Source organism: Mesoplodon mirus (genome assembly GCF_964341445.2).
Source record: "Mesoplodon mirus genome assembly, chromosome: 4".
NCBI lineage: Eukaryota > Metazoa > Chordata > Mammalia > Artiodactyla > Ziphiidae > Mesoplodon > Mesoplodon mirus.
In genome coordinates, this window is record NC_138979.1 from 188,242,453 (window position 1) to 188,266,858 (window position 24,406).

The window sequence follows — 24,406 nt, forward strand, 5'->3', positions numbered from 1 at the left end:
TGGAGACACGGACGGCCAGGGCATCCCCCTCCAGTGAGTCCCGCCGGAGTGGGGTGGGGGGACATCGTCCCTCAAAGGTCATCCCTGGGGCCTCCGGGCAGGCCAACCCCGGGCATAGGCCGGGCAGGAAGGACAGGGTGCTCCACTCAAGCGGACCGGCCACGTGCTCCTTCACCTGCCACCCAGCAAAACAAGCCACAGAGTTGAAAAGCAATTTTTATTGAAGAATTTGGAGGGAAAGTCTCGTAATAGTAAAAATACTAAAGTTGAGTATAAAAAACGCCACGGTGCAGCGCAGCGTCCGGCCGGGAGACACAGAGGGTGCAGCGACGGTCCCTCCGAAAGGTGTCAGGTGGGGCCAGGGCGACAGCAGGAGAGTGAAGCTTCTATAAGGACAGGTGCTACCAGGGGAAGCCATTGGGTGAGACGGTCCCAATGGGGAAGGGGGCGGAGTAAGGGCTCTCTCCTGAGATTAGAAACCCCAGTATGCACGGGAACAGCATAATACACGGCAACAGATGTCACCTGGCTCTTCTATCTCGCCGGCGAGCCCCGGCCCAGCCCCATTGCAGGGGCCACCCTCCTCCAGCCTCAGTGCTGGGGCTGCTGCGTGCCCCACCCCGAGCAAGAGGGGGCCGGGCCAGCACACCACGGCCAGGTGGCTTCTGGGGCCCCTGGGCCGGGCCGAGACGGGGGCAGCCAGGGACAGCCGGCGAGAGGGACGGAGGGGCCGCGGGCAGGGCCCACCCGGGCCCGATTGCACTTGGCTGCAGAAGTCCTCAACGTTTTCCTACGTGAATCTAATCGTTCCCAAGGCCGAGGCCACGTCTGGAGAACTGGATGAATAAATTAAGAAAAACCGCAGGATGTCTTCCTCCCGACCTGGCTGGCCAAGAGGACACCGCCCCCAAGGCGGGCAGCCCTGCCCACAGCACGAGGCGTCTTCCCATCCATGTCGGAGGACAGCATGGTTCCGCCCAAACGCATCCAGAAATAAGAAACATTAAATACAGATCATCCATGCGAGGCTTCCTCCCGAATCTTCCAAGCCCTCGTCCGGAGCACGTGGCTGCCCACGGCGGCGTCCCAAGCGCCGCCGGCTGGCCCCTCAGGCAGTGCCGCTGGCCGAGTAGGAGAACTGGGGGAAGTGAGGCCTCCGCTCGCTGTCCACGCCCTCCATGCTGTCATCTGTGGGCGGGAGGGGCGGTTCAGCTCCCGGGCACCAGGAAAGCGAGGCCGGCCCCAGGGCTCGCCTCCCAGACTCCACGTCCAGCCTCAGCGAGCCCCCATCCCACGATCCCGGGGCCCCCCCGCCCTGATGGCCACCCTTGAGGGAGCCTTCCCAGTAAAATGCTGAGCACGGAGTTCTGTTGCCTGGAAAGGAGAAAGGGGTCGGCAGGGAGGACCACCCCTCACCTTGGTCGGGCGGCGTGATGGTGATCATCTGGGCTGTGAACTCCTCGTCAAAATACCTGGTGTCCGTCTCGGACGTGACCTGAGGCTTGAAGGGTGGGCTGAGCTGCAGGAAGGGGGCTGCGTTACAGGCCTCGCCCTGCACGGCCCGGCACACCTGAACCTGGACCTGAACCTGGACCCAACTCCCCACCCAGGAGCCAAGGCTGGGGCCAGGCCTTCCTCTACCCACGTCCCCTCTGGGGCCTCGCCCTTCAGGGATCCACCTGCGGAGCCACCGGCCTCACTCGCGGCCCCCGGATGGCAGAGTGGCCCAGCAGCGTCAGGCCAGAGAGGACTCACCACGACGCAGGATGCAAGGGCAACTGCAGAGGGACAGGCTGGCAGGGGGAAGGACCCCCACTCCCCCGACCCCTGGCCCCAGGGCAGGGCTGCCTGGGAACTAGCAGCAACTAGCAGGGGGGCTCTTCGGTCGGGGCTGGGACTCGAGCCCTTGGAGGGCAGGCCCAGGAGGTGGCAGGACCCTGGCCGGAGCGGACAGGGTGGGAGAGCCCCGTCTCACAGGGACAGAGGCTCAGCCGGCCGTGTGTGGCCTGCAGGGGAGGGGTGGGGTGGAAGCATGCTTGGGGACAGGCACCCAACAAGCCTAGGGACAACCTTCCTGAGCCTGCTGGCCACCCCACCAGCATGGGCCAGGGCCTGGGGCTCCCAGGTCCCTCAGAGGGCAAAGGGCAGAGGCACACACGCAGGAAGCAGCTGCCTCGCTCCTCGGAGGCCTCCTCACGCGTGTTTGTGGGTGTGTAAGCAGGTATGTGTGTGAGGTGTGTGAGCGGGTGTGTGCAGGGGGGAGGGGTGTGCACAGGCCCCACGCACCTTCTTCTCATACACATCCTGCCACACGATGCTGGCGAAGAAGCGGTGCTGCATGATCTCCTTGGCGTCCTCGGAGCCCCCACCGAGCCTGCGGGGAGACGGAGGCCACAGTGACGGGGTCGCCACCTGCTGGGCCCAGGGTTCGGACCCCTCCTCCCACAGGCTGAGGTCGGCCGCCAGGCAGCTGAAGCAGGTGCAGGGTGCTGGGTGGGCAGGAGCTGCCGGCAGAGCCGGCTCTTCCTGAGCAGGTGTGAGCAGGCCCTCTGCCCGGGCCAGCCCAGGCCGAGGACGTCACACACGGCCACCAGCACGGTCGTTCCCTGGGGGTTTCGGGGGACAGGTGGCTGGGGGGCAGCCCAGGGCAGGGCTCACCGCTGCTTGGGGTCCTTCTTGAGCAGCCCTGAGAGCAGGGACTTGGCCTCAGGGCTGAGCGTGCGTGGGAAGCGGATCTCCTCCATGAGGATGAGCTCGAAGAGCTTCTCGTGGTCCTGGTTGTAGAAGGGCAGGCGGCCGCACATCATCTCGTACATGACCACGCCCAGCCCCCACCAGTCCACCGCCCGGCCGTAGTCATTGTCCTCCAGCACCTCGGGGGCCAGGTACTCGGGCGTCCCGCAGAAGGTCTTCATGGTGGCGCCGTCCTTGATGCCCTCCTTGCACAGCCCGAAGTCCGTGATCTTGATGTGCCCGTCCTTGTCCAGCATGAGGTTCTCCAGCTGCAGGAGGCGGCCTCCGGATCAGCCCGCCTCCCCGCCGCCTCCCCGCCCCGCCCCCGCCCCGCCCCGATCCCCGGCCCCGCCCACCTTGAGGTCCCGGTACACCACGTTCTTCTCCGAGTGCAGGTAGTCCAGGGCGGACACGATCTCGGCGCCGTAGAACCGGGCCCGGTCCTCGGGGAACACCCGCTCCCGGGACAGGTGGAAGAAGAGCTGCGGGACGGGGAGCCTGAGCGGGGCCGGCGACCTGGGCCAGGGTCACGGGGCGGAGACCCTAACCAGGCGGGGAGCTGGGAGGGCAGCCACCCAGACACCCGAGGCTCAGAAAGGGCCGCCCCCGGGACCCGGGCCCTACCTCGCCTCCGTTGGCGTACTCCATGACGAAGCACAGGCGGTCGTGGGTCTGGAAGGAGTACTTCAGGGCCTGTGAGGGAAGCAGGGCTGAAACCCGGCCCTCAAGCTGGGCAGGAGCTTCGCCCTGTTCAGGGCGGGGGGTACCCCGCTGCCCCCGGCCGCGCCCGAGGACGAGCAGCTGCAGGTCCAGGGGCCGTGAGGCGGCGGCCCTGCAGGGCCGGCCCCGCTGCCCTCACACCTCAAACCACAGGCGGCCTCACTTAAAAAGAAAGGCCCGCTGGTGACCGCCCGCTCACAGAAACACGGATGGGAGACCCTCCCCGGCTCTCTCGGCTCCCTCACGGCCAGGCCGGCCGCACCGACCAGGGAATCTGCGGAATGCGACGTTAGCGTCCCGTACAGGGACCCACTGGAGGGTGGAGGGCACGACAGAGCCTGGCCTTTTCCTCACAATCCTCCAGCCAGACAGAGGGGAAAAGGGCCAAGTGAAGCACATGAGGCAAAGGCACGGTAACGAGTAACGTCTGGACGAACAAGCACGACGTCTGCTCGTGAAGTCTGAGGTTTCTCGTAAGAAAACGTCTCAGGAAGAGAATCACCGCAAGTCTGACCACTCCTCTGCCCCTGCTTTGGGTCAGGCCGTCCCCTGGAGCGAGGACACTTGTGCTGAGCGGAGGGGACAGGCCCACGGTGGTCCCGGGCACAAGACCTCGGAGGCCGGCCGCGGGTCGCCCAAGGCCTGAGTCCTGAGCCCCATCTGCCTGACTGCTGGCCTTCTGGGGGCGGAGCTGGCTGGGCCTGGCAGACCAATTCCAGGCACTTCTTTGTTGCTCCAGAAGGCCAGGGATTTTCCATACACCCCTCCTGGCCCAGGTTCCCCCAGGACAGGGACCTCCCGGAGTGAGCCTCAAAGGGGAAGCAGTGGAAGAACGTGCAGAAGGGTGGGCACGCGGAGCGTGGCCTCCCAGGGTCTCAGCGGGCCAGAGGGCAGGCCGGGCCTCCCGCCCTCTCTGTGCACCAGTGACCCCGCACCACGCACCTCCACCCGCCCCTCCTGGAGGCCCGCCCGCCGTCCGCGGGGCCCTAAGCCCACCAGATTCGCAGGGGAAGAGGAGTTGGTGCGAATGACCGCGCGACCCCAACACCTGGCGCCCGAGCCGTCCCCCCAGGGTCCAGAGGGGACTCACCGTCAGGAAGGGGTGCCGGGAGTTCTGGAGGACGCGGTTCTCCGTGAGCGTGTGGGCCACCTCGTCCTGGAAAACAGGGCCCACTGAGCCGCCCGCCCCGCCTGGCCCGGCCCCTGCCCCGGCCCCAGCCCCGGCCCCACACCCCGGCCCCGGCCCCCGGCCCCAGCCCCCAGCCCCGGCCCCTACCTTGGCCACAATGACCTCCTTCTTCAGGATCTTCATGGCGTAGTAGCGGCCCGTGGCCTTCTCCTTCACCAGGATCACCTTCCCGAAGGTGCCTTTGCCCAGCAGCTTCAGGTACTCAAACTCATTCATGGTCTGAGGATAGCGGGCAGGCACCAGGGTCAGGGGGCAGCAATGGTGACTGCTGAAGGCCCAACAGTGGTGAGGGGTGCCAGAGGCCAGGGCCGCCGCGGCCAGCCTCAGGGCCGAGCACAGGTGGGGCCCGAGGGGTCCGGGGGTCCAGGGCTCGTGGGAGATCACGGGGCTGTGCGCCCCAACTTGGAGCCCTGGGGTTCGGGGGGACGGTGGGAGCAACGGCACCCGGGCCTTCCCGAACCTGGCGTCCCTCCCTCACTCCTGTGCGGGAGCTGGGCGGGGCGGGGACCCACGACTGCAGGGCCCCGAGGGCAGGGCCGGGCCTCACCACGCGGTGCTTGGGCTTGGCCAGCGCCACCTCCATCTCCTCGGCCCCTGAGTTCTCGCCGGGCGAGCCCGACCGGAAGTCCATCATCTCCTCCTCCTGCCTCTTGAGCCCGTCGGCCACGGTCTGGATGGCAGTTGTCCACTCCTCCCTGCAGGGCAGTCAGTCGGGTGAGGCCCCAGCCCCACCCAGGCCTGGGGCCTCCCCCTCCGAGGTCCCCGGGCTGGGGGCGCCGGGACTCGTCCTCCAGCTCGTACCGCTCCTCAGGGGTCTCTACATGGAACGTGCGCTCGATGACCGTGGTCCACTGCAGGCAGCGGATGATGAAGGTGTTTGGCCGCGGCCGCTCCGTCTTCATCAGCTGGCATTCTGGGGGCAGGCGAGCATCTGTCTGCACTGCGCCCCGGCCCACCCGCCACAGCCCAGCCCTCCCCAAGCCTTGGTCTCCCGCCCTGTAAAAGGGGGCCGGGACCCCCACTCCAGCTGGGACCCCTGCTCAGAGAGCTCAGCGGCGCCCCTCAGGGGGTGTCTGGGGGCCGGTCAACCCTCCGTGGTCCTTCCTTAGGTCTCCAAGCCCCCCGGCCAGCCAGGACATGGCCCTCAACCAGCCGGAGGGTGAGGGGTTTGGGAGGGCAGCTCACCCTTCCCGAGCAGAAACGTCCCACCACTTTCCCAACCTCACGATGACCAGCGCTCCGCCTGCCCCCTCTCGGCGCAGGGCCAGTCCCAGAACGGAGTGGGGTAGTGACTCACCCTCCGGAGAAGCTGCCTGTCCACCCCAGAGGCCACTTGGGCTGCGCCCTCCCCGCACTGCTGCCCACGCCCCCAGGTGCACACGGGAGTGAAAACAGGCACATGCACACCTGGAACACGCACACCTGCAGCCGAGGAACCGTGGAGGTGCCCCAGGCCCGGAGAGGGGCTGGATTCCAGCCCAGCCTGTATGAGGCGGGAGGGGGCCGCGGGGCCAGCGCAGGGGTCTCCGACATTCCAGCGTCTAGGCCCTGGCAACCGCGAGGGGCCCCGGCCGGGCTCAGCCGAGCACAAGGGAGCGAGGAATGGTCTGCCAGGCCGTGGGGCCAGGAGGGGGCTGGGGGCCCAGCCTTATGCGGAGGGCGGCCTGTGTCTACACGGGGCAGGGGAGAGAGGAAAACCTGTGCGGCCAGCTTTCTGGGTCCCCACGTGCCCCCTCCCACTCGCTCAGCCCATCGGAGACCACCAGGAGCCCCCAGGGCTCAGGCGCCTGACACCCACCCCAGGCCTGACTTCTCATCTCTCCACCCTGGAACCCATCCCCAAGGAAGAGCCCCTGGCACAGAGGCCCCTGCACAGCCGCTCACCCCTGCCCACGCCTCTGCTCCTGCGCCTGGAGCCCCTGCTGGCCTAATGCCCGGGTCAGGGCCCCAGCCCCACCCACTGCTCAGGAAGCCCCTCGGGGTGGTGCCCACCTCCCATGCGCCTCCTGAGAGACCCCCCCGTGCTCCCCTGCATTCAGCCTGGGGAACACTCCCGAGGGGCCTCAGCCTCCCAGCAAAGCAGCATCCCCCTGGCCGAGCATCCTTCCCAAGCCCGGAAGCCCCCAGCCTGACCCAGGAGGCCCTGCGGGGAGCCCAGACACACTGCAGTGAGGCTCCCATGTGGCCACGAGGCTGTGGGGATGGGGGTCTGCCTCCTTGGCCTCCCCTCACCCCCGGGTCCCTGTTCTACCTACTGCTTTGCTGAGACTTGAGGAGCCTGGGAGGGGGTTCAGGGCTCACAGGAAACAGGCCCTGCTAAAGCGCCTCCGAGGGAGCCTCCCTTGTGGCACGGCCTCTGCCCCTCCCACGGGAAGCCCTGCGGCACGGGGCCAGGCACACTGGGGGCTGGGCAGGACGGCCCCCACCTCGGAATATCTGCAGGCGCGGAGGCTGGGAACCCTTCCCCGTCAGCCGAGGATCGGCCACCTGTGCTATGCCCCCTCCTGAGACCCTGGACCAGAACCTGCGGTCTGGCGGCGGGGGGGGGTGCAGGGGGGGCAGCCGGAGAACCCCGAGCTCCCAGGCACGTGGCAGGGAGGGCAGGGAGGGCAGGGAGGGCAGGGAGGGCAGAGCCAGCCGGAGGGTGGGGGGTGAATGAAGGAGCCTGGGGTGGAGCCGGGACTGTGCACCCCAGACAGCAGCCCAGGTGGACCCCGGGATGTGCTGGTCAACAACAAGCCATCACCAACTCGCCCAACAGACCCACGTCCCGGGCCAGCCTGGGCAGAGCACCGGGAACAGGGACCAGGCCGGAAGGCCTGCCCCGCCCAGCATCCCACCCACCCACCCGTCCCCATGCCTGGGTGCCCCCCACTGTGGGTAGGGTGACACCCGCTGTCCCCCTGCAGGTACGTAACAAGGCCACAGTAGCACTTGGTTTAGAAAAAGTGCAAGTTTGTTCAGCGTCCTGAGACGCCCCAGGCCAGCAGTGCTGCACCCACCCACCTGGCACCCCAGCTGAGGGTGGGAACAAACGCACTGCCACGGTGGACTGGGGCCTCTGAAAACCCGTGGTGGGCACTCGGGCTGGGGCGACAGAGGCCCCGGGAAGCTGACTGCCCCCCACCCGAACACTCTTCCTGCCTCTGCCGGGGGCTTTGGGGAAAGAGGCCCTGGTGGGCTCGTCTGGCCCCCGCTGGAGGAGGGGCCCAGGTCGGCCGGCTGCCCCAGGCCATGCCCTCCGGCCTCCAGAAGTCCGCCCGGAACAACCTCGGGCTTGGCTCGGAGATCCCTGGCAGCCAGAGCCGACCACTAACCGGTCCCTGAGGTGACGCGGAGCCGCAGGCCCAGCCTGGTCCCCGGAGGGCTGCTGGCCCCAGACACAGAGGCCAGGGGGACCCCACGTGTGGCCGCTGGGCCCAGAGGGCTCTCCCCGCCCCGCCCACCGGCTCGGCGCCCTCATCCCGACCCCGGGCGGCCGCCAGCACACTTACGTGCCACGGAGAAGTTGTTGAGGGGCGACTCACGCTGCTCCACGTCTTGCGGCCGCTCCTTGTAGCCGATGAAGGTGCCATCGGTCTTCAGGAGGAAGTATCGGGGCCGCCAGGTTTTGATGTACTCACCTGAGGACACGCGGGCGGGCAGGCGCTGAGGGGCTGCAGCCGCCGGGCCACGCTCCCGGCCCCCTACACAGCCCGCTCCCCGGGGTAAGTCACAGCTGGTTGTGCCGGGACAGATGCGCCCAGGATGCCCCAACTCGGGGCACTGACCCCGATTCCCCTGGGGCAGGCACAGGGCGGGTGGGAAGATAGGTTTCACTGTGTGAAAGCACCACCTCTGATGAAGTGCCAACCCTGAACCTGTGACTGAAAGGGGGCCAGGTCAGCACCTGGACCTGGGGGAAGCGATACAACTGATGGGAAGCCGGCCCAATCCAGAGGGTCTTCCTGGAGGAGGTGGTGCCAAACCAGTGGGTCTCCAACCAGAGCGCGGGCACCAGCTACAGCCACCCGCCAGGGCCTTCAGGGCCAAGAGGCTTCCCCACCCACCCTGGGTGCCGCCAGGTGGTGGACGCGGCAGCTACTGTGGTGACCGTGGCGACTGGGCTGCCCACCGCAGCTGGCCCCTGCCGAGAGGATGGAGCCTAGCCAGCATCCAGCAGTGGGGGGCCAGTGTCACACTCAGAGCGCAACTCCTGGGGGCTTGCCTGGCAGACACAAGCCCGCCTGCAGCACGTCCCCAGGGTGGGTGCTCACGACAGAGCCCCCTCTGCCCGTGTGACTACACTCTGTCCAGGGGCCGAGTGCTGTTGTGAAGCCAGACCCAGGAGGCGGCTGTGTGGTCCTCGGGCTGGGACCTGCCGTCCTGGGCCCCCACATCCCAGCCACGGGTCACCCAGGTCCCCAGGAAAGTTCTCCCTGAAGCTCTGCAGCGTCAGCCATGAACAGGCGCTCACACGCAAGAATCACAGCAGATGTCCTCTGTGACGTTCCAGCGACTGCCATTTTTCATACTGACACCCAGAAAAAACGTTTCATTTACATTTTGCCGAGCCAGGAGTTTGAACACCACCAAAGAACTTACTAATGAGGCGCCCGCTTCAGCAGAAGGCCACCGGGCAGCAGGAGGGGAGGGGGCTGGACTTTCCCTACGAGCTGAGCCCCACACGCAGCCACCTGGAGGGCGAGCAAAGGCCCAGATGCCCGCGCCTCAGTCCGCTCTTCCTCCCCCGCCTCACCGCCCAGCTCTCACCCTGCACGACCCAGGGCCTCTGGGGGATGCTGGGCAGTCGGGGCCTCCAGCCACTCCCTTCCTTCCCCAGGGAGCTCGGGCAGGGGTCTCCACGGGGCCAGACACCACTGGGCGAGGGAGGACCCAGGCGTCGGCCGGTAACCTGCCCTCACCCCGACAGCATTTAGCGGGGCCTCCACCCAGTTCCGAGCCCCCCAAACCCCTGGGGACGGGGGCTGGGAAGGTGCTGAGGCTGAGGCCACCCTTGGATGCTGCCTCCCCTCCTGGGCCCGGGGGGCGGCCCCCAGCCACCGGTCCCACCCAGCCTCCCCCGCCCCTGTGCAGGGTGGAGCGGAGCTGGCTCCGGGGCTGAATGCGGCCCACCCCGCTCCATCCCGGGCACCCGCTGTTCACTCCCACCCCGCTCCATCCCGGGCACCCGCCTGCGCTCCAGTCTGGAGCTGTCGGCCCCTGATGGAGTGCCTCCCGTCCCGCCAGCTGCCGCTCCCCGGGACGCTAAGTGCGCGGGGAGAGTGATGAGTGCCTCATCCGTGCAGCCCCGAGAATCCATCTTGATCACCAACTGCTGCTGGCCCCCACCGTGCCCAGCACGGCGGCCCCCCAGCGCCGCACCCCACGCAGGCAGTCGGCACGTGTGTGCCCGGAGAGGCGTCCGCGCTCGGCAGGACCCGCACACACCAGCCTGGGCCTCGGACCCCACTGTGGCTGAGGCCCTGGGAGGGGGACCCGCCCCCAGCCACGTGACCCAGCACCTGCCCTCCAGCTTTCACCCCACAAGGCCACCCCCAGGGCCGGGAAGGTTCTGGGATCTGGAACTGGGGGTGGGTGGCGGGAGTGGCACTGGCCAGAAAGAGGCTGAGGGGCAAAGCCCCCAACGCTGTTGAGCCCATGGGGGGGGGTCTGGGGGATGGGCCACAAGCCCCCAGACCCAGGGCACTGAAGGGGGGCCAGGCGACAGGAGCCGGGCAACACACGGGTGGAAGCGACAGCCAGGGAGGCAGCCTCACTCGGCCCCTGGCCCTCAGCAGCCAGCATCCAGAACCCCGCAGGAGGAGCAGGAACGCTGGGCGGGTCGGGGGACGGGGGGACGGGCCGGGGAGGCCAGGGCCAAGGCTCTGAGACCCACAGACCCCTTTCTTCAGCCTCTGGGGCACTCCTGCCTGCAGACGTCCAGCCAGGCGGTCCCTTGGGAGCCGCCAGCTGCAACCTGAGCCGTGGCCTGCATCTGAACGAGTTCAGTGTGGACAGGATGCCGGTGGGCGGCCGGCCCAGGGACGGGGGTGACACAGGAGGGGCGAGGGGAGGAGGTGGCCGCCCTGTGCCTGGCCACGGCTGGGCTCTGTCCTCGCGGCTGTAACACCTGTGGGCCAGCGAGGGGGATAAGGCAGCACAGACACAAACGGCCCATGCTGGGAACAGACGAGAAAGCCCAGGTCTGCTCTTCGGATGCCGCTCCCTAAACGGGGGAGAGGGGGTCCCCTGGTCTCTGGGGCCAGATGCCCGCCCACCTCCGGGTGGCCTCCCAGCAGCGGCCACACCAGGGGTCAGCAGGGACTGGCCTGGACCTGGGCCCAGGTCAGGTCCCCTCGTCCCTGCCACTCCCGCCCAAGCCCAGCCCAGGACTCCAGAAGGGCTCCCAGCCACCCCATCCCACCTGAGCGAACGCTTCAGACCGGGGCCCTGGAGCCCCACATCACAGCTGGCCCAGCTCCCCTCTGCGCAGGGCAGGACAGCACCCCGGCCGGGAGACCGGAGCTGGGGGCGGGCACTTGGAGGCACGCGTGGTCTGGTGCCCACCCCCCACCTGGAGGGTCCATCCTCAGCCCCTCCCCAAGGTGGGGGGCTCTCAGAAGCCCAGCCCTGGGCCGGGGCGGGGTAGGGGCCCTACGGCACCATACCCACCCCTCCCAGACACTGGAGCCCCACCCGGCCACCAGCGAAGGGGACCCACGCCCCGTGAACCCCGAATGCCCAGGCCTGCCCACCTGCCTCCCAGGCTCCAGATGAGGAGGCAACTGCCCTGGGTGGGGTGGGGGTCGGGGGGGCGCCCAGGTCAGCAAGGCTCCTGTGCCCAGGCAGGGCTTCCCTCCTCCTCCTGCCCCCCTGGGAACCCCAGCCCCCAGCCCCGGCCCCCTCGGCGTCTCCATGTGTCGTCCACCAGGAGGGCCCTTCCACCATCCCAGCTCATCCCCAGAAAGGGGCTGCAAGACCCCCGAGGAAGGGGGATTCCTCACCAGCATCACTCGTCTCCCACAGCCCAAATCACCCTAACGGGGCCACACAGCCAGGATCCAGGGACAGGACGGGTGCCGGCTGACAGCCTGTGTCTGTACACCTCCCAGCCCAGGTCCCAGGCCGCGCTGTGGGTCAGGGCACCCCCGGCAGGAGGCCCGGAGGGCAGGACCCGAGCCGCTGGGGGCCCCAGGGGCGCGGCGCACAGGCTCCCCACGTCCCAGGCCTGCCAGCCGCCGAGTCCTCCCCTGCCAGGCACCTCAGCCCCTCCAAGCCCCCAAGCGCAGGCCGCCGGCTGCCACACCGTGGGCTCCGTGAACGGTCTGAGTCCCCAGCTCCCGGGGAAACTGCTGGATAAACGCTTTGCCGCAGCGGTGGCAGGCGGCGGCTGGCAGGGAGCCAGGCGGCGCTGAGCTGTTTCTCCACAGCAAAGCGAGCCCCAGCAGGCCGGGGGAGCGGGTGCCAGCTGACGGCGGCCACCACGCGGTCCCCCGCCACCGCCACATCCATCGCTCATGGACAGCTGCCTCACGCCATCACCCCCTCCGGCGCCGCGAGCGAAGCGGGGCGGGCGCGGGCCTGGCTCATCTCGTGTCCCCACGTCCCCGTGTCCCTGTCCCACCGGCAGGACACCAGATCACGGACAGTCAGCGAAAGCCCAAGAACCGGTGCCAGGGAGGGGGCATGCCCCACTCCGGCAGAGCCCGGGTCTGTCGGGCGAACCACGCCGCCTGCTCCTTGCTCCTGGGGACACCTTTCCGAGGGCAGCGCTCTCGGGGTCCTCACGGGGGCACAAACGGCCAGTGTGGACAAAAGGAGAGGAGAGATGGCCACTCCCTGCCCAGCAGCGGGGGGACATGTGGAGGACGGGTGTTCCCCCGACACAGCCCCCCGAGCCCGGCTGGGCCGCCCCCAGGCTGCCTGGCAGGCCGAGAAGGTGGGATCGTTATGACCAGTCACTCCTGGGGGAAACCGAGGCCAACGGGAGAGGGCTCTCAAGGTCACAGAGAGGCAGATGGTGGCCAGAGTCCCAGGCCCGGCTGCCCAGGCGGGGCTCACTCCTCGACACAAACCGAGAACTCTTCGCAGGTCGCTGGTTCTGCCATCAAGCAGGCACGGGCCCAAGGCCTCAGCCCAATGCACACAGACCCAAGAGGAAGGTGGGGAGGCAGGGTGGGAGGGAGGGATGCAGTCAGGGAGCAGCGCTGTGCCCCCGCCCCCCACCGTCCAGGTGCAGCAGACGGCTCTGGGGTCTCCCTGCCCCTTCCCGCTGCCCCAGGACGGTGCCGGCTTTCGGGCCGCTCACCAGCTACGACCGACAGCCCCCCTCGCTGCAGCTGCCTGCATATCTCCTGGGCCTGGACGTCCCACCCTCCTGGCCATCTTCTCTGTAAACCCTCCTCCTTGGGCACCACACATCACCTGCTGCGCAGGCCAGAAAAAGGGGCCACCCCTGACCCCAGCCCGCCCCGCCGCCCGCCTCCCCAGCGCTCTCCGCCTGATGTGCACCTGGCCTCAATACTGCAGGGTTCAGGGGGGCTGCTTGGAAAGAGCTGGGCTGGGTCCAGGGTTCAGGGCAGCCACAGCCATACCTCTGCCTGCAGGGGCATCTGGGCCCTACACTTTCCAGGCCGGGTGGGCCTGGGAGGCGGAGCAGGCAGCCCCCAGGCCTGTCAGTCCACCAGCTTCCCCCCATCTGCTGGCCCCTTGGGTCACAGGCCCTGGCAGAGGGGACTCCAGCCACCACGGGTCCTGGCCTAGGCCCTCAGGCAGCGTCTGCCCAAAGCCACACGGCACTTAAGTTCTAGGTTTCCAGAATGTTTCCCTAGGGACACGCCTCTCACTCCTGTGCTGAGAGCCCAGGATAGACCCAATGAAACCAAGGGAGGTGCCGGGGCTCCCCGGGGAAGGCGGAGGCAAGGAGGAGAAGGAGGGGGCGGGAGTGAACAGCCGGGCAGCACGGGCTCCCGGGAGAGCAGGTGGGGTGGCCGCAGAGCCCTCCCTGCAGACACAGCTGCAGGAAAGGAGAGCCCTGTGGGCACCAGCCCTGCCCAGACCCGCTCCCTGCAGACCCTCAGAAGAGGCAAAGCAAAACCCTGGCGTCTATGTGACCCCCAGCCTCCGTGAGCCAGGGCCCTCCCCAGGGGCGAGGGGCTCCAAGCACCAACCCCACCTCCCCCAGGAAAAAGCACCACCTACACAGGGGAGGGGGCAAGGGAATGAGGGACAGGTCGGGGGGACCCTCCAGAGAAAGGGCCTTCCACCTCCCAGCCGCCCAGCTCTTATTTTATTGTTCCCTAACTGGTGCGACAACCATGAGGACAGCAAGACCTGGCTGGGGACGTGGTGGGGACATGGTGACATGGTGGCAAGCTGCATCCTCCCAGCTGCCAGCCCTCTCACCTCATGTTCCCAGCCACACCCACCCTGGCCCCAGCCCGGATCGAACTCATCACAGCCCCCAAACTCCAGCTCGCAGCGTACCCCGCCTCCCAGCCCGGGGTAGAGCGCCAGCATGGGGCCCCCACCCCTGCCAGGAACAACCGGCTGAGGCCTCTGGGCCGGCGGAACCAGCCGGGAGGAGGCTAGGGGCCAGGGGTCTGTGGTCCTGGGCCTGCTCAGGGATCTGTGAGCCCAAACCAAGTGCCCAGGAGACCCCACCCCAAGGCCCCCAGGGGTGGCAGAAGAGGCACCAGAGAACCCCCCATCAATGCCAACATTCCTGAAACTCGAGCGTTATTTCGGATGGTTAAGGAGTCGCGCGTGACGCAGGAAGAAAGGCAGCAGGGGCGTGGCCGGGTGGGCGTGGTCGAGTGGGCGTGGCCGGGTGCGCACGCGGCCCTCTGCCAAGCTGCTGGGGCCAGGTCCGGGCCGGGCTGGGGGCCTAGCCGTGGGGACGAGTGGGCGGGGGCCCGGGGCACCCACCGCTACGGGTGCAGCGGCGGCAGGCGGCCGCCGGCTCCAGTTACTGGAGGGCCCGCGGGGAGGGCGCTGGCAACGAGCCTGGCCGGGTGCGCCCGGGCAGAGGGGATGCCAGCCGCGCCAGGGCCCCCGCCCCCACCCTCCCATGGCACTTCTAGGAACTGGCCTGACGCGACCCGGCCCAGGCCCCTCCTGAGGGCTGGCAGTGGGCAGGGCCCCCTCCCCTCCACGTACAGGGCGCACACTCAGCTCCCTGGGGCGGCTGGGCTGCCGGTAGAGGCCCCCTCCTCATCACCACAGGACCAGGAAGCGGACAGGAGCACAGCCCGCTCAGGGCCCCTCAGGCCCGGGGCAGCGGTGACCCCCTCATCCCCCAGCGCAAGGACGCCCAAGCTTCCTCTTTCGTTGTTTGTTTTGAAGGGAAAACTCAACCGGCTCACAAAACAGGAAACTTGGTCCCACACAGGCCGGCAGGCCTCAGCCTCAGCCTCGTGCCACCGCCCGCGGGCTCAGGGGCACCAATCGAGGAACGGGCCCCCCTCCCAGGCACCGTCCTACGGAGCAGAGGCCCCAGCACCTGCTCCCACCCTTGGGCCGGCCGCCTGCACGCATCTGCCTCAGTGGACCAAGGGGACCCCCGGGACCAAAGCCACGGCCGCTGCGGCGAGACCTGGAGGGGACCTGGGCATCCCTCGCCTGAGCCAGGGACGCTGAGGTGCAGGGGGAGGAGGGCCCAGGACAGCCCCAACCTCCAGCCTGGGGAACGGGGCGAAGGGAGCAGCCTGCCTCCCCTGACGGTCCCGTGAGCCCCTTGCCCAGGCAGAGCGGCCGGGCCGTGCACACAGACGATTCACCCCGACGGGCCCCCAGGCAGGTGTGCTCAGAAGTGGGTTCAACAGGCCCCTGCAGGCCTCGGCCCCTGCTGTCCACTCAGCAGAGCCGTCGCCCCCTCTAGAGGGGAGCCGGGCTGCACCCCTACGGCCCCGCCCCATGGGAAGCCCAGGACTGGGGATGGGTGGGGGTCTGTGTCAGCAGGTGAGACCACCGGCTCCCCAGCTTAGAGCCACCTCAGGGAGCAGGTAAAGCCCAGGGCTGCAGCCGGAAGCAGGACCTGGCCAGGACCGAGGGAGGGTAGGGGGGAGGAGCCACCACAGTCCAGAAGCCCGCCCCCCACCAGGACGCCTGGGACCGGCGCAGCGGGGTGGCAAGGGCCTGGAACTGGGGGAGGGTCTGGGCCAGAAATGGGCTGCGTGTGTGGGGGGGGAGGGGCGGCCACAGCCAGGCCTAAGACGCGCCAGGGACCAGCGCCACCGAGCCCCGTGTTGAGCCCCGTGAACACAGGGCGCCGCCAGGCCCGCAGCTCCTGGGGTGGGGGGAGTTAAGCCGACGCACGGACGCTAGCCTCCCACGTGTGCACGCATCGGGCAGACCTCACTTGGGGCCACGTCCAGGGAGGGTCCTGGACGGGGGACCCCTTGTCCACAGGCCAGCTCTCCTCCACCCCGCCCCTCAGCCCCCGCTTGCCGGGCTGCGGCGTGGTGGCTGCCCTTCTGGACCCTCCTGGCCAGGCCAGCAGCCGGCCCACGTGAGCCCAGGGGTGCCCGAGGCCGGTGCCCCACCCCCACCCAGACCCTCAGCCCGTTCCTTCACCCCGCGGCCAGCATCCTCCCTTCTCCCGGCCCACGTGGCCCAGCTGGCCCATCCGTGGGTTGGAGACAACCAGGAGGACGCCCACAGACCCTGCCCCCTCCACGGGCTCCGAGAGTGGGACCCGCGGGTGGGGCTCTGCTGGAGCAGCTCTCCGTGGGGCTGGGCTGCAGCCGAGGTGGTGCACAGCCCGGCGGGCACCAGGGCAAGTGGGCAGGGACTGCGGGGCCCTGGGGACACGTCCCAAAGCAGCTGCACGGACGCAGGCCCGTGGCCTTGCACACCGCACACAGCCTAAAGACAGAACTGGGGGCCGCAGGCCAAGTCCAGCCAGACCTGCATCCTGAAGGAGGACAAGGTTTTTAAACTGTCAACCTTCAAACATCAGCAGAGCGCACGTAATAGACCAAAGCTTTGGAAAGGGACTTTCTGAGCCACACCAGGCCCACCGGCCCCCAGCGCCAGCGGCTGGAGCCGAACGGCAGCCGCCCACCAGCCGCCCACCGCTCGGGGTGTCCGCCCATCACTCGGGATGCCTGCCTGTCACTCAGAACGTCCCGCTTTACTCAGGAAGGCTGCCCACCTCTGGGGACACCCACCCACAGCTCGGGATGTCCACCCGTCTCGCAGGCCATCTGCACACAGTCCCTGCGGCCCCACCCGGCTCAGCCCTCCTCCTCACCACCTTCTGAGCCTTGAGCAGCTGGACCCCTCTTTCCTGGGGACAGCTGGGGACACCGAGGGCCAGGGGGCCTGCCTGGGTGCCGCAGGGCAGCACAGGGCTGGGACTCAAGCTGTGGCGTCAGCCGCCATCCCGGGCTCTCCTCCGCCCCCTCGGCTGCTCTGGCCCAGGGTACACGCATCAGGACACCAGGGCCGCAGCCCCGGGCCCTCCCCAGAGATGGGAGCCCATGTCCCTGAGGGGCGGGAGAAGGAGCTGGCGGCCGGGGGTCTGTCCTGCCCTGACCCTGGCCAACGGGCCGTTGGGTCAACTCCCAACACCCACTCAGCCCCGAAGGTCCCTTCGCCCCTCACGTGCAGGCCCTGGGCTGGACGCAGGGCAGACACGGCACGGTGGGCAATGCAGGCCCTCATCCCACAGCAGCCCCCCAACCTACGTAACAGGAAGCAGCAGCGTGGGGGCCTCAGGGGTCTGTGAGAACCTGGAGGACAGTCGGAGCTCCCCCAACCCCACTGGGGATCAGACCCCCGGCTGGGGGAGGGGGCAGGGAGGCGGTGGGACCTCACACCACTGCTGCAGGAGCCCTCCACCCGCTCCCAGCCCAGGGACCCCCCCAGCTCTACCCAGAGCCACCCCACAGGAGGCCTGGCTCCCTCTTCCAGCCAGTCCTGAGAGGCGAGGGGGGGCAGGGCCGGGAGGTGGGTGTGACGCTGCAGGTGAGGGACGGTTCTGGGAGTGGAGCACGCACACAGACGCATCTTCAAACCGTCCACCCTCCTGCCTGTGACGCGGGGTTCGCCCTGCACGTCCGCCCGCCCACGACCAAGGCCAGGACGCTATCCCCACCCAGGAAGTGTACGCGAGTCCGCCGGCCCCAGTCTCGGGAAACGGCACCGCCACGCACCTCCAGCCCCAAATCGGGGTCCTCCTCGATCCCCCAACATCTAAGCCAAGCCCACCCATTTCCCACCCCTCGGCCACATGACCCGTTCCTTTCACCCAGTCACCCCAAAGTCCAGCACACAGGAAGAGCCCACGTTTGCGGGAAAGAACAGATCCGTAAAAGACGGACCGAGAGACAGACACAAGAGAGAACAAGACAGCAGTGGGGGCAGTGGGATGAGCCTGCAACACACAGAGGTTCCCACGGGGTCACTGGGAACGGGGAGCGGAGGGGGGGGGCCTCGAGGGCAGGCAGTGGAGGTGGGACACGGCACGACCCCTCCCGAGCTACAAGAGGGCCAGTGCCACATCGCCACCCCACACACTGCCTGGGTTGGCACGTGGGCTGGAGAAAGAAGAGTGGAGGCATGTGGGCGCGTAGGACCCTCTGTCCCGGCCTGAGTCTGGCTGCACTCTACCCCAGGGCCTACCCCACCAGGCCCTTGCCCATCACCACACCCACTGTACCCATGGGGAAGCCAAGGAGTCAACAGACTTGCCCTTGGAGAAGGACAGTGATGGGGCAGCCAAATCAGGTCAAAACCCAGCTCCCTGGATGCCCCACTGGGCCCGACACCCCGTGCCCCCGGCGCACACACCCAGAGTGGCACTCTAAAATTCACCCAGCATGAGAGGGGCACTCCCACCCGAACCTGGCTGGCCAGTGGATGCCCCAGTGACTGGGACAGGAGCCCGGGCAGCCCCGAGGCCGAGGCATCTCCTAGATCAGGCCTTAGTCGAACAGTCAGTTAACAAACATTTGCCAAGGATTAAGAGGTATCGATCCCCGTGTGTTCTTGTGCTGCCACCAGGCACAGAGGGGAGGACAGGGACGGGGGTCAGAGAGGGCATCCTTGAAACCAAAGAGGGCTATGAGGTGAGGCAGACAGAGTAGGACCTGACGGGGAGCGGGGGTGGGAGGCTCCAGGCACAAGAAGCGGTACTCCTGGGGGTCAGGAAGGGGTAAACATTGGGGGAGGGGATCCGGAAGGCCGGTGGGTGCAGGATGCCTTGGAGGGGCTCACCACGGACCACAGGCCCCTGCGGCCACCTCACCTCCGTCTTGAGGCCCAGTGCGCTGTCCTCCCTGCAGCCGCCTAAGTGAGCTCTAAAAGCACACAGCAGACCACATCCTTGATCCCCTGCTTCGTGCCCTCTGCAGCCCCTTGAGATCTCATATCCATCACTCCTGTGCTGTCCACCGCAGCTCCTGCAGCTTCCCAGCCTGCTCTGCTGGGAGGCTCCTATGCATCCCACAAAACCAGTCTCGTGACACCCACTTTTGCCGTGCCTCCCTGTGTGCTCCACCTGTGTCTGAGGTTCCCCCTCCCAACAGCCTGTGGGATCCCGAGGTGGGGACGGGGACACCCTCACCAGAGGGTGTGCACGAAGAGTGGCGTGGCTAGTGGCTAGCTAGCGTGGGATCGCCAGAGCTTTGGGAGGGAACAGGTCTGGAGGAAGAGCAAGTTGGGGGAGCAGGTGGTGACTGGCCAATCCCCGCCCTGGAGCAGGAGAGGGGGACTTACCCCGGCACCTGGACAGGAGGCCTGTCCAGCCCCCCACCACCGGCCGCTAAGCAACAGAGGGCGGCGGGGCAGGCAGGGCCGGAAGGCGAGGGGCCCAGGCCCAAAGCTGCCGTCCCAGCAGCTCCTCACTGAGCCCCTCCCTGGGCACAGGGCCACGTGAATGAGCAGAGGGGAGGCTGAGGGGGCTCCAGGCCAGCCGACTCGGCAGCTCCAGCGTAAACCCGCCCCGAGCCGGGCCACTGGGTGGCACGGAGCCCCCTCCCGCCTACAGCCAGGCCAAGCAGCCCTGCCCTGCCCTCAGGAGCCCTCGGGCAGCGCCCCGGGCCGCTAGTGCGCCAGGCCTTGGACTGGCCCCAGCGTCCTCACTGCCTTCCAGGAAAGCGGGTGGCTCTTCCCGCCCACGGCCCCAGCCAGGCAGCCACTCACGGGCTGCATGCCGGCCCAGGGCACACGTCCCCGCCCGGGAGGTCCCACGAGGCCATGTCCTCCAGGCCGTGGGGACACTGGGCCCCAAAGCGCACCCGGGCCGGTCCAGGAGCCCAGGGAGGCCTCGCTCGCACGGCAGCCACGGCCCAGGCCGCCCCCGGCCACTGAGGAGCCACAGGCCCACTTGGGACCCTCAGCCCTGCCGGCCCCGCGGGCACTGACCTCGCTTGTGCAGCCAGCCCTCCTTCACGATGGCCACGTCGTTCATGGTGTCGGGGCTCCCGCGGGCCTGCGTGGCCCAGACCTCGCTCACACGCCTCTAGCAGGGTCCTCCCAGAGCCCAGCGGGCTGTCAACAGCCTCTGGAAGAAGCAGAGGGAAGTGTGAGGCTGTGTTGGGCTTGGGGACACACCTCGGACCTCGAGGTGAGCCCAGGAGGTCCGTAGCACCTGGGGACTCAGCCCTGGTGCGTCTTCCCACACGACCTGTCCCCTCTTAGCATCCAGAGCCACCGCTGGCCCCCGCTCTGCCTTCCTGCCACGGCACCTGATACAAAGGCACTCACACTGCTCCCTGAGCCCAGGCCTCCCCTCCCCCTGGGCTTCAAGCCCCTGCCACCACCCCTCTTGGACCCCCAAGCCCTCAGAGCTCACTGCCCTCCTTACTGACCCATTCCCACCTACCCTGACCTTTGTACAAATCACTCCCATCCCCAAAAGGCCCTCCTGGTATATCCCAGCCTCCCTAACCTGCCGGCCCAACGGAGGCCACCTCTTCCAGGCAGCCCCTCTGACTGCTTCAGCCCACACCACTCAGCCTCCCCAATCCCCTGGTGAGGGTGCCCAGTTCTCCCTGTCCATGGTGTTCCTGCCCAGAGGCTGGGGTTCCCAGGCAGAATCCAGAGCTCCTCTTCCCTGCCCCAGACTGGGAAAGGAGAGAAATTCAAACGTGACGTTTGAAGAAGGCAGGGGCAGGAGTGCAGGCAATTGGTGCAAATGAGAGCCCGGAGCCCTCCAGGGTGACATGAAAACCCCCTACACACACCCACCCCAGAGAAACGCCAAACCCCTCCTAAACCACAGCGCCCCCGCCGGTCTGAATCTGGTTCATTCATTCGGCCAACATGTACCGGGCATCTCTGGTTTTGCCAGGCTCAGAGCTGGGCACTGGGGACAAAGAGAGGTACAGACGAGTCCCGTCTGTAAGGAGCACCCAGTCCAGGGTGGTTACAGACCCATAATTACAGCTTTCAGGAGGCAACAAGTGGGGGGGGGGGACTGTGCAAACTCAGAGGCACTGGCACCCGCCCTCTGGAGGCCCACCAGCAGCCTTCTCTTGAGCAGACACTTTGGCCATTGATCCTGTGTGGCCCACCCCATTGCTCCCCTGCTGGATGAACTCCTAGGCATCCCTCAAAACCCCGTTCTCACATCACCGGTTCCGGGCATCCTGGGAAAGAGCACCCTCCCCGTGAGCAGTCCTCTGCTACCCTTCGAGGTGGGCACTCATGAGGGCAGGCCAGCAAAGACTCCTCTCGGGGACACCCAGGCCGGGCAGAGACCCTGAGTACCTCCAACATGGGTCTTCCTATAGTCACCTAGACACTCTCCCACAGCCCACCTTACTGGCCTCCTGAGGCATGGGCTAAGCACCCAGAGAAGGCCACTTTGCACTGGCTGCCTTGGGCTAAGTTTGGAAGGGCAGGAAGACCCACTCACTGCCTTGTGTCTGGGACAGGGAAGCCGCTCCTTGCCCAACACACTCAGCAAGCCCACAGGCAGGGATGGCAAGTAAGAGTGGAAGAGGTACCACCAAGGACAGGGCTCTGAGCCCCACCTGGCAGGCACAGGGGGCTCTGGTGACACTTGAGTAGGCGTGGCCTGGAGGCAGAGGGCTGGACTCAAAGACCTCTGGATGTGCCCCTACCCCCACTGGGGCCTGAGCAGGGCCTGGTGCTGACAGAGTCAGACAGCTGCCGATGGCCCCGTGTGTAAAAATATATCTGCACATACACAGGGTGGTGTGCATGTGCACAGAAACACACACACCCAGCCAAGGCCTGGGCTGCCTCTGGGCACAGGGTGGGCGGCACGGATGGGACCTCTGCTTCCCGCTGCTTCTGTCCTGTGAGTGACTTCACCACAAAGGTGAATTACTGCTATTATTATTTAAGTCACAACCTTAAAAAAATAATAATTTGTGCTCTGAAGGGCCCCCTCCCCCTGCGTCCAAAACACTGGTTTATGAACTGGATGCTCAGCTGGGGGGCAGGGAACCAAGCCCCACAAATGTACCCCACCCTTCACCTGGACCAGAGCTCACAGCAGTTAGGGGTGGCCTGAACAAGGTGGGAGGGGGCCAGGAGTGAATGTCGGGGGCCCTCTGGCCACAGAGCACAGGCCCAGGGCCCCAACTCTGTCCACCGCGACAATACTCGGGAACCAATCCCACCCACCAAGTTCACCAGCTGCCCCGGGCCTCTGGGTTGGGTGGGCAGCACCTCCAGAGCCCACCCAGCTCAGGAACAAGTCTCAGGGCCCAGGAGGGCTGTAGTCCTTTGTGGGAGGGCCTGGGCACCCAGCCACCATGGACAACTTTTTGTCTATGGGACAATGAAGTCCCTTCCAAGGGCCCACCCACAAACTTCAACCAGGGCCGGGGCGAGCTTTTTCCTCGGCCCCCTGAGCACCTACTGTGCGCCGGGGCCCCCCTGGCCGGGCGCCCGGGCAGCCCCTGGCCGCAACGGTGCCCCGGCCCCCCGCGCGCGGCCGCACCCCTCCGCTCCGGCCCGGGTCTCGCCCGGCGGAGCCTCTTCCCCAAGGTCATGCGGGAGGCCGGGGCCGGAGGCACGCACCGCCAGCGCCGGCGCGGCCCGCGCCCTCCCCGCCCAGGCCGCGCTCGGCCACTTCCTGCTCCCGCGCCTCCATTCCAGCCGCGCGCGGCCCTGGCCCCGGCCCCGGCGGCCGCGAACAAAGCGGCCGGGCCGCAGGGAGGAAATCCGGGCCCCGGCGGCGGGCGGCGGGCGGGCGGGGACTCACCGGGCGCCGCGTCCGGCGCGAGCGCGGGCCTAGCCGGGCCGCGGCCTCCGGCGCCCGCCGCTCCGCATCCCCGCGGGCCGGCCGGCCGGGGCCGGGCTGGAGGCCGCGGCGGGCGCTGCTCGGACGGGCCTCGCGCGCCGCCGGACCCGGAGCTCGTGCGCGGCCGCCGGCTGGCTCCTCCGGGCTGCGCTGGCTGCGCTGCTGCGCTGGGCCGGCCGCCCGCCCGCCGCGCTTGGTCCCGCCGGCCCGCCCTCTCTCCGCCCCGCGCCCGCCCCGCCCGGCCGCCCGCCCACATCCGCCTCCGCCGCTCGGGGCGCCCCCACCGCGGGCCGAGCGAGGGCGCGGCGCCGGGGAGCGGGAGCGCGCAGGACTGCTGCGCTCCGCCGCGGGGCCTGTCCCCAGGCCACGTCCTTTCTGGCCTCGGTTTCCCAGTTTGTCCGGTGAGCCCGCACTTCTCGGCCCAGTTCTGCCCCGACCCTGTTAAAGGGACCGTTCTGGGACGAATCCTGGGCTTCTGCCTCCATCGGGCGGGGGTGGGGTCGGGGTGTAGGTTAGTGTGACTTTTAGAATGTGCCCCAAGTGGGTATTTGAAGCTCGGGAGCTGGGGGCTCCAGGGGCCGGAATGGTCCTAAAAGACCCAATCCAAGGACCCTAACTAGTGCAGGTCCCCTGGGGGTCGTGCAGGAGGCTGGCTGGAAGGTGGGCGATCGGTCATCTCTCTGTGTGCTGAAGGCCTACTGTGGGTCTGGCCCTGGAGTGGCCGGCAGTGCGAGGTCTGCCAGGAGCCCCCCTTCCCCAGAAGGTAGATACTGACACCTGGCAGCTACGAAAGTGGACGGGGACTTCATGTGGTGATAGAGGGAGAAGAGGGCCACAGGGGCCAGTGGAGGGGCGTCCAACTGGCACCGCTTCATCCAGCACACCTGGCCTGGAGTGACCGCCCTGAGTCGGGCACAGACACCCAGAGGGGGTGCTGGAGGGGCAGACTCCAGAGAAGAGCCGTCACAGCTGAGGCAGCCCAGGGTCCTCCCTAATGTCTGATTGGGCCCCAGGCGCTCACAGTCCACTGGGGGACAGCTAAGGGGACAGCAGGACACTGCAGACATCTCCCCACCCTGACCCCTCCCTGGGCCCTGTTGATCGCAAGTTTCTCCAAAAGCTGCCCCTCCCCCCAACCCCGAGGCCTCCAGGCTGATGATAAGCCTTTTGTGAAAGGAAGACTTGTGGGCTACCTTTCTGGGGTTGGTATGTATTTGGGGGGAGGAGGACATGTTTGTTCCTCGTCCAGGGTCAGAGTTCAGCCCGGGGGGTACAGACACTTCCTCTGGGTCAGCGGTAGAAGCAGCTGAGCATCCAGGACAGCGTCCGCAGCCGGCACTGGGGCTCCATCCCTTCCTCTGGGGGCCGACCGAGAGAAGGACGCTCCTGAGGGAAGGACCGCCTCCCCTGCTCAGGGGGACACTCGCTCCTCCGGGAGAGGACACCCAGCTCTGGGCCTCTCTCCTTGGCACCACGCCCTCCCACCCCAGCCAGCAGCGTGGGCTCTGAATGTGCACCCCCAGGCCCCGCCTCCAGGGGCCAGGGGAGAGGCCCGACTG

The 24,406-nt window shown here is 67.9% G+C and overlaps 1 protein-coding gene across 2 annotated transcripts; it reads right to left on the reverse strand.

Annotated features, from left to right (window-relative positions):
* Positions 1-203: 203 nt before the first annotated feature.
* AKT1 (AKT serine/threonine kinase 1) lies at positions 204-23,014 on the reverse strand. Of its 2 annotated transcripts, XM_082617039.1 has the most exons (14): positions 22,809-23,014; positions 19,994-20,132; positions 8,137-8,265; positions 5,444-5,555; positions 5,190-5,337; positions 4,730-4,861; positions 4,544-4,609; positions 3,358-3,426; positions 3,090-3,215; positions 2,874-3,002; positions 2,659-2,774; positions 2,287-2,374; positions 1,417-1,519; positions 204-1,188 (listed from the first exon to the last, which is right to left on the reverse strand). In XM_082617039.1, exons 2-14 carry the CDS (start codon positions 20,037-20,039, stop codon positions 1,109-1,111), a joined length of 1,344 nt encoding a protein of 447 aa, XP_082473165.1. In that variant the 5' UTR covers positions 20,040-20,132; positions 22,809-23,014; the 3' UTR covers positions 204-1,108. The 2 variants fall into 2 exon arrangements, with proteins under 2 accessions (XP_082473165.1, XP_082473164.1); XM_082617038.1 differs by having other exon boundaries at positions 2,659-3,002; positions 22,809-23,013.
* Between the last annotated feature and the right edge of the window lie 1,392 nt (positions 23,015-24,406).

Excerpts from the sequence above, each read along its gene's own strand:
- AKT1 (XM_082617038.1), bottom strand. The coding sequence starts at position 20,039 with ATGAACGACGTGGCCATCGTGAAGGAGGGCTGGCTGCACAAGCGAG. Across the intron at positions 5,556-8,136 it reads CAACAACTTCTCCGTGGCAC|AATGCCAGCTGATGAAGACG; the intron begins GTAAGTGTGCTG and ends GCCTGCCCCCAG. Across the intron at positions 1,189-1,416 it reads CATCACGCCGCCCGACCAAG|ATGACAGCATGGAGGGCGTG; the intron begins GTGAGGGGTGGT and ends TCCCGCCCACAG.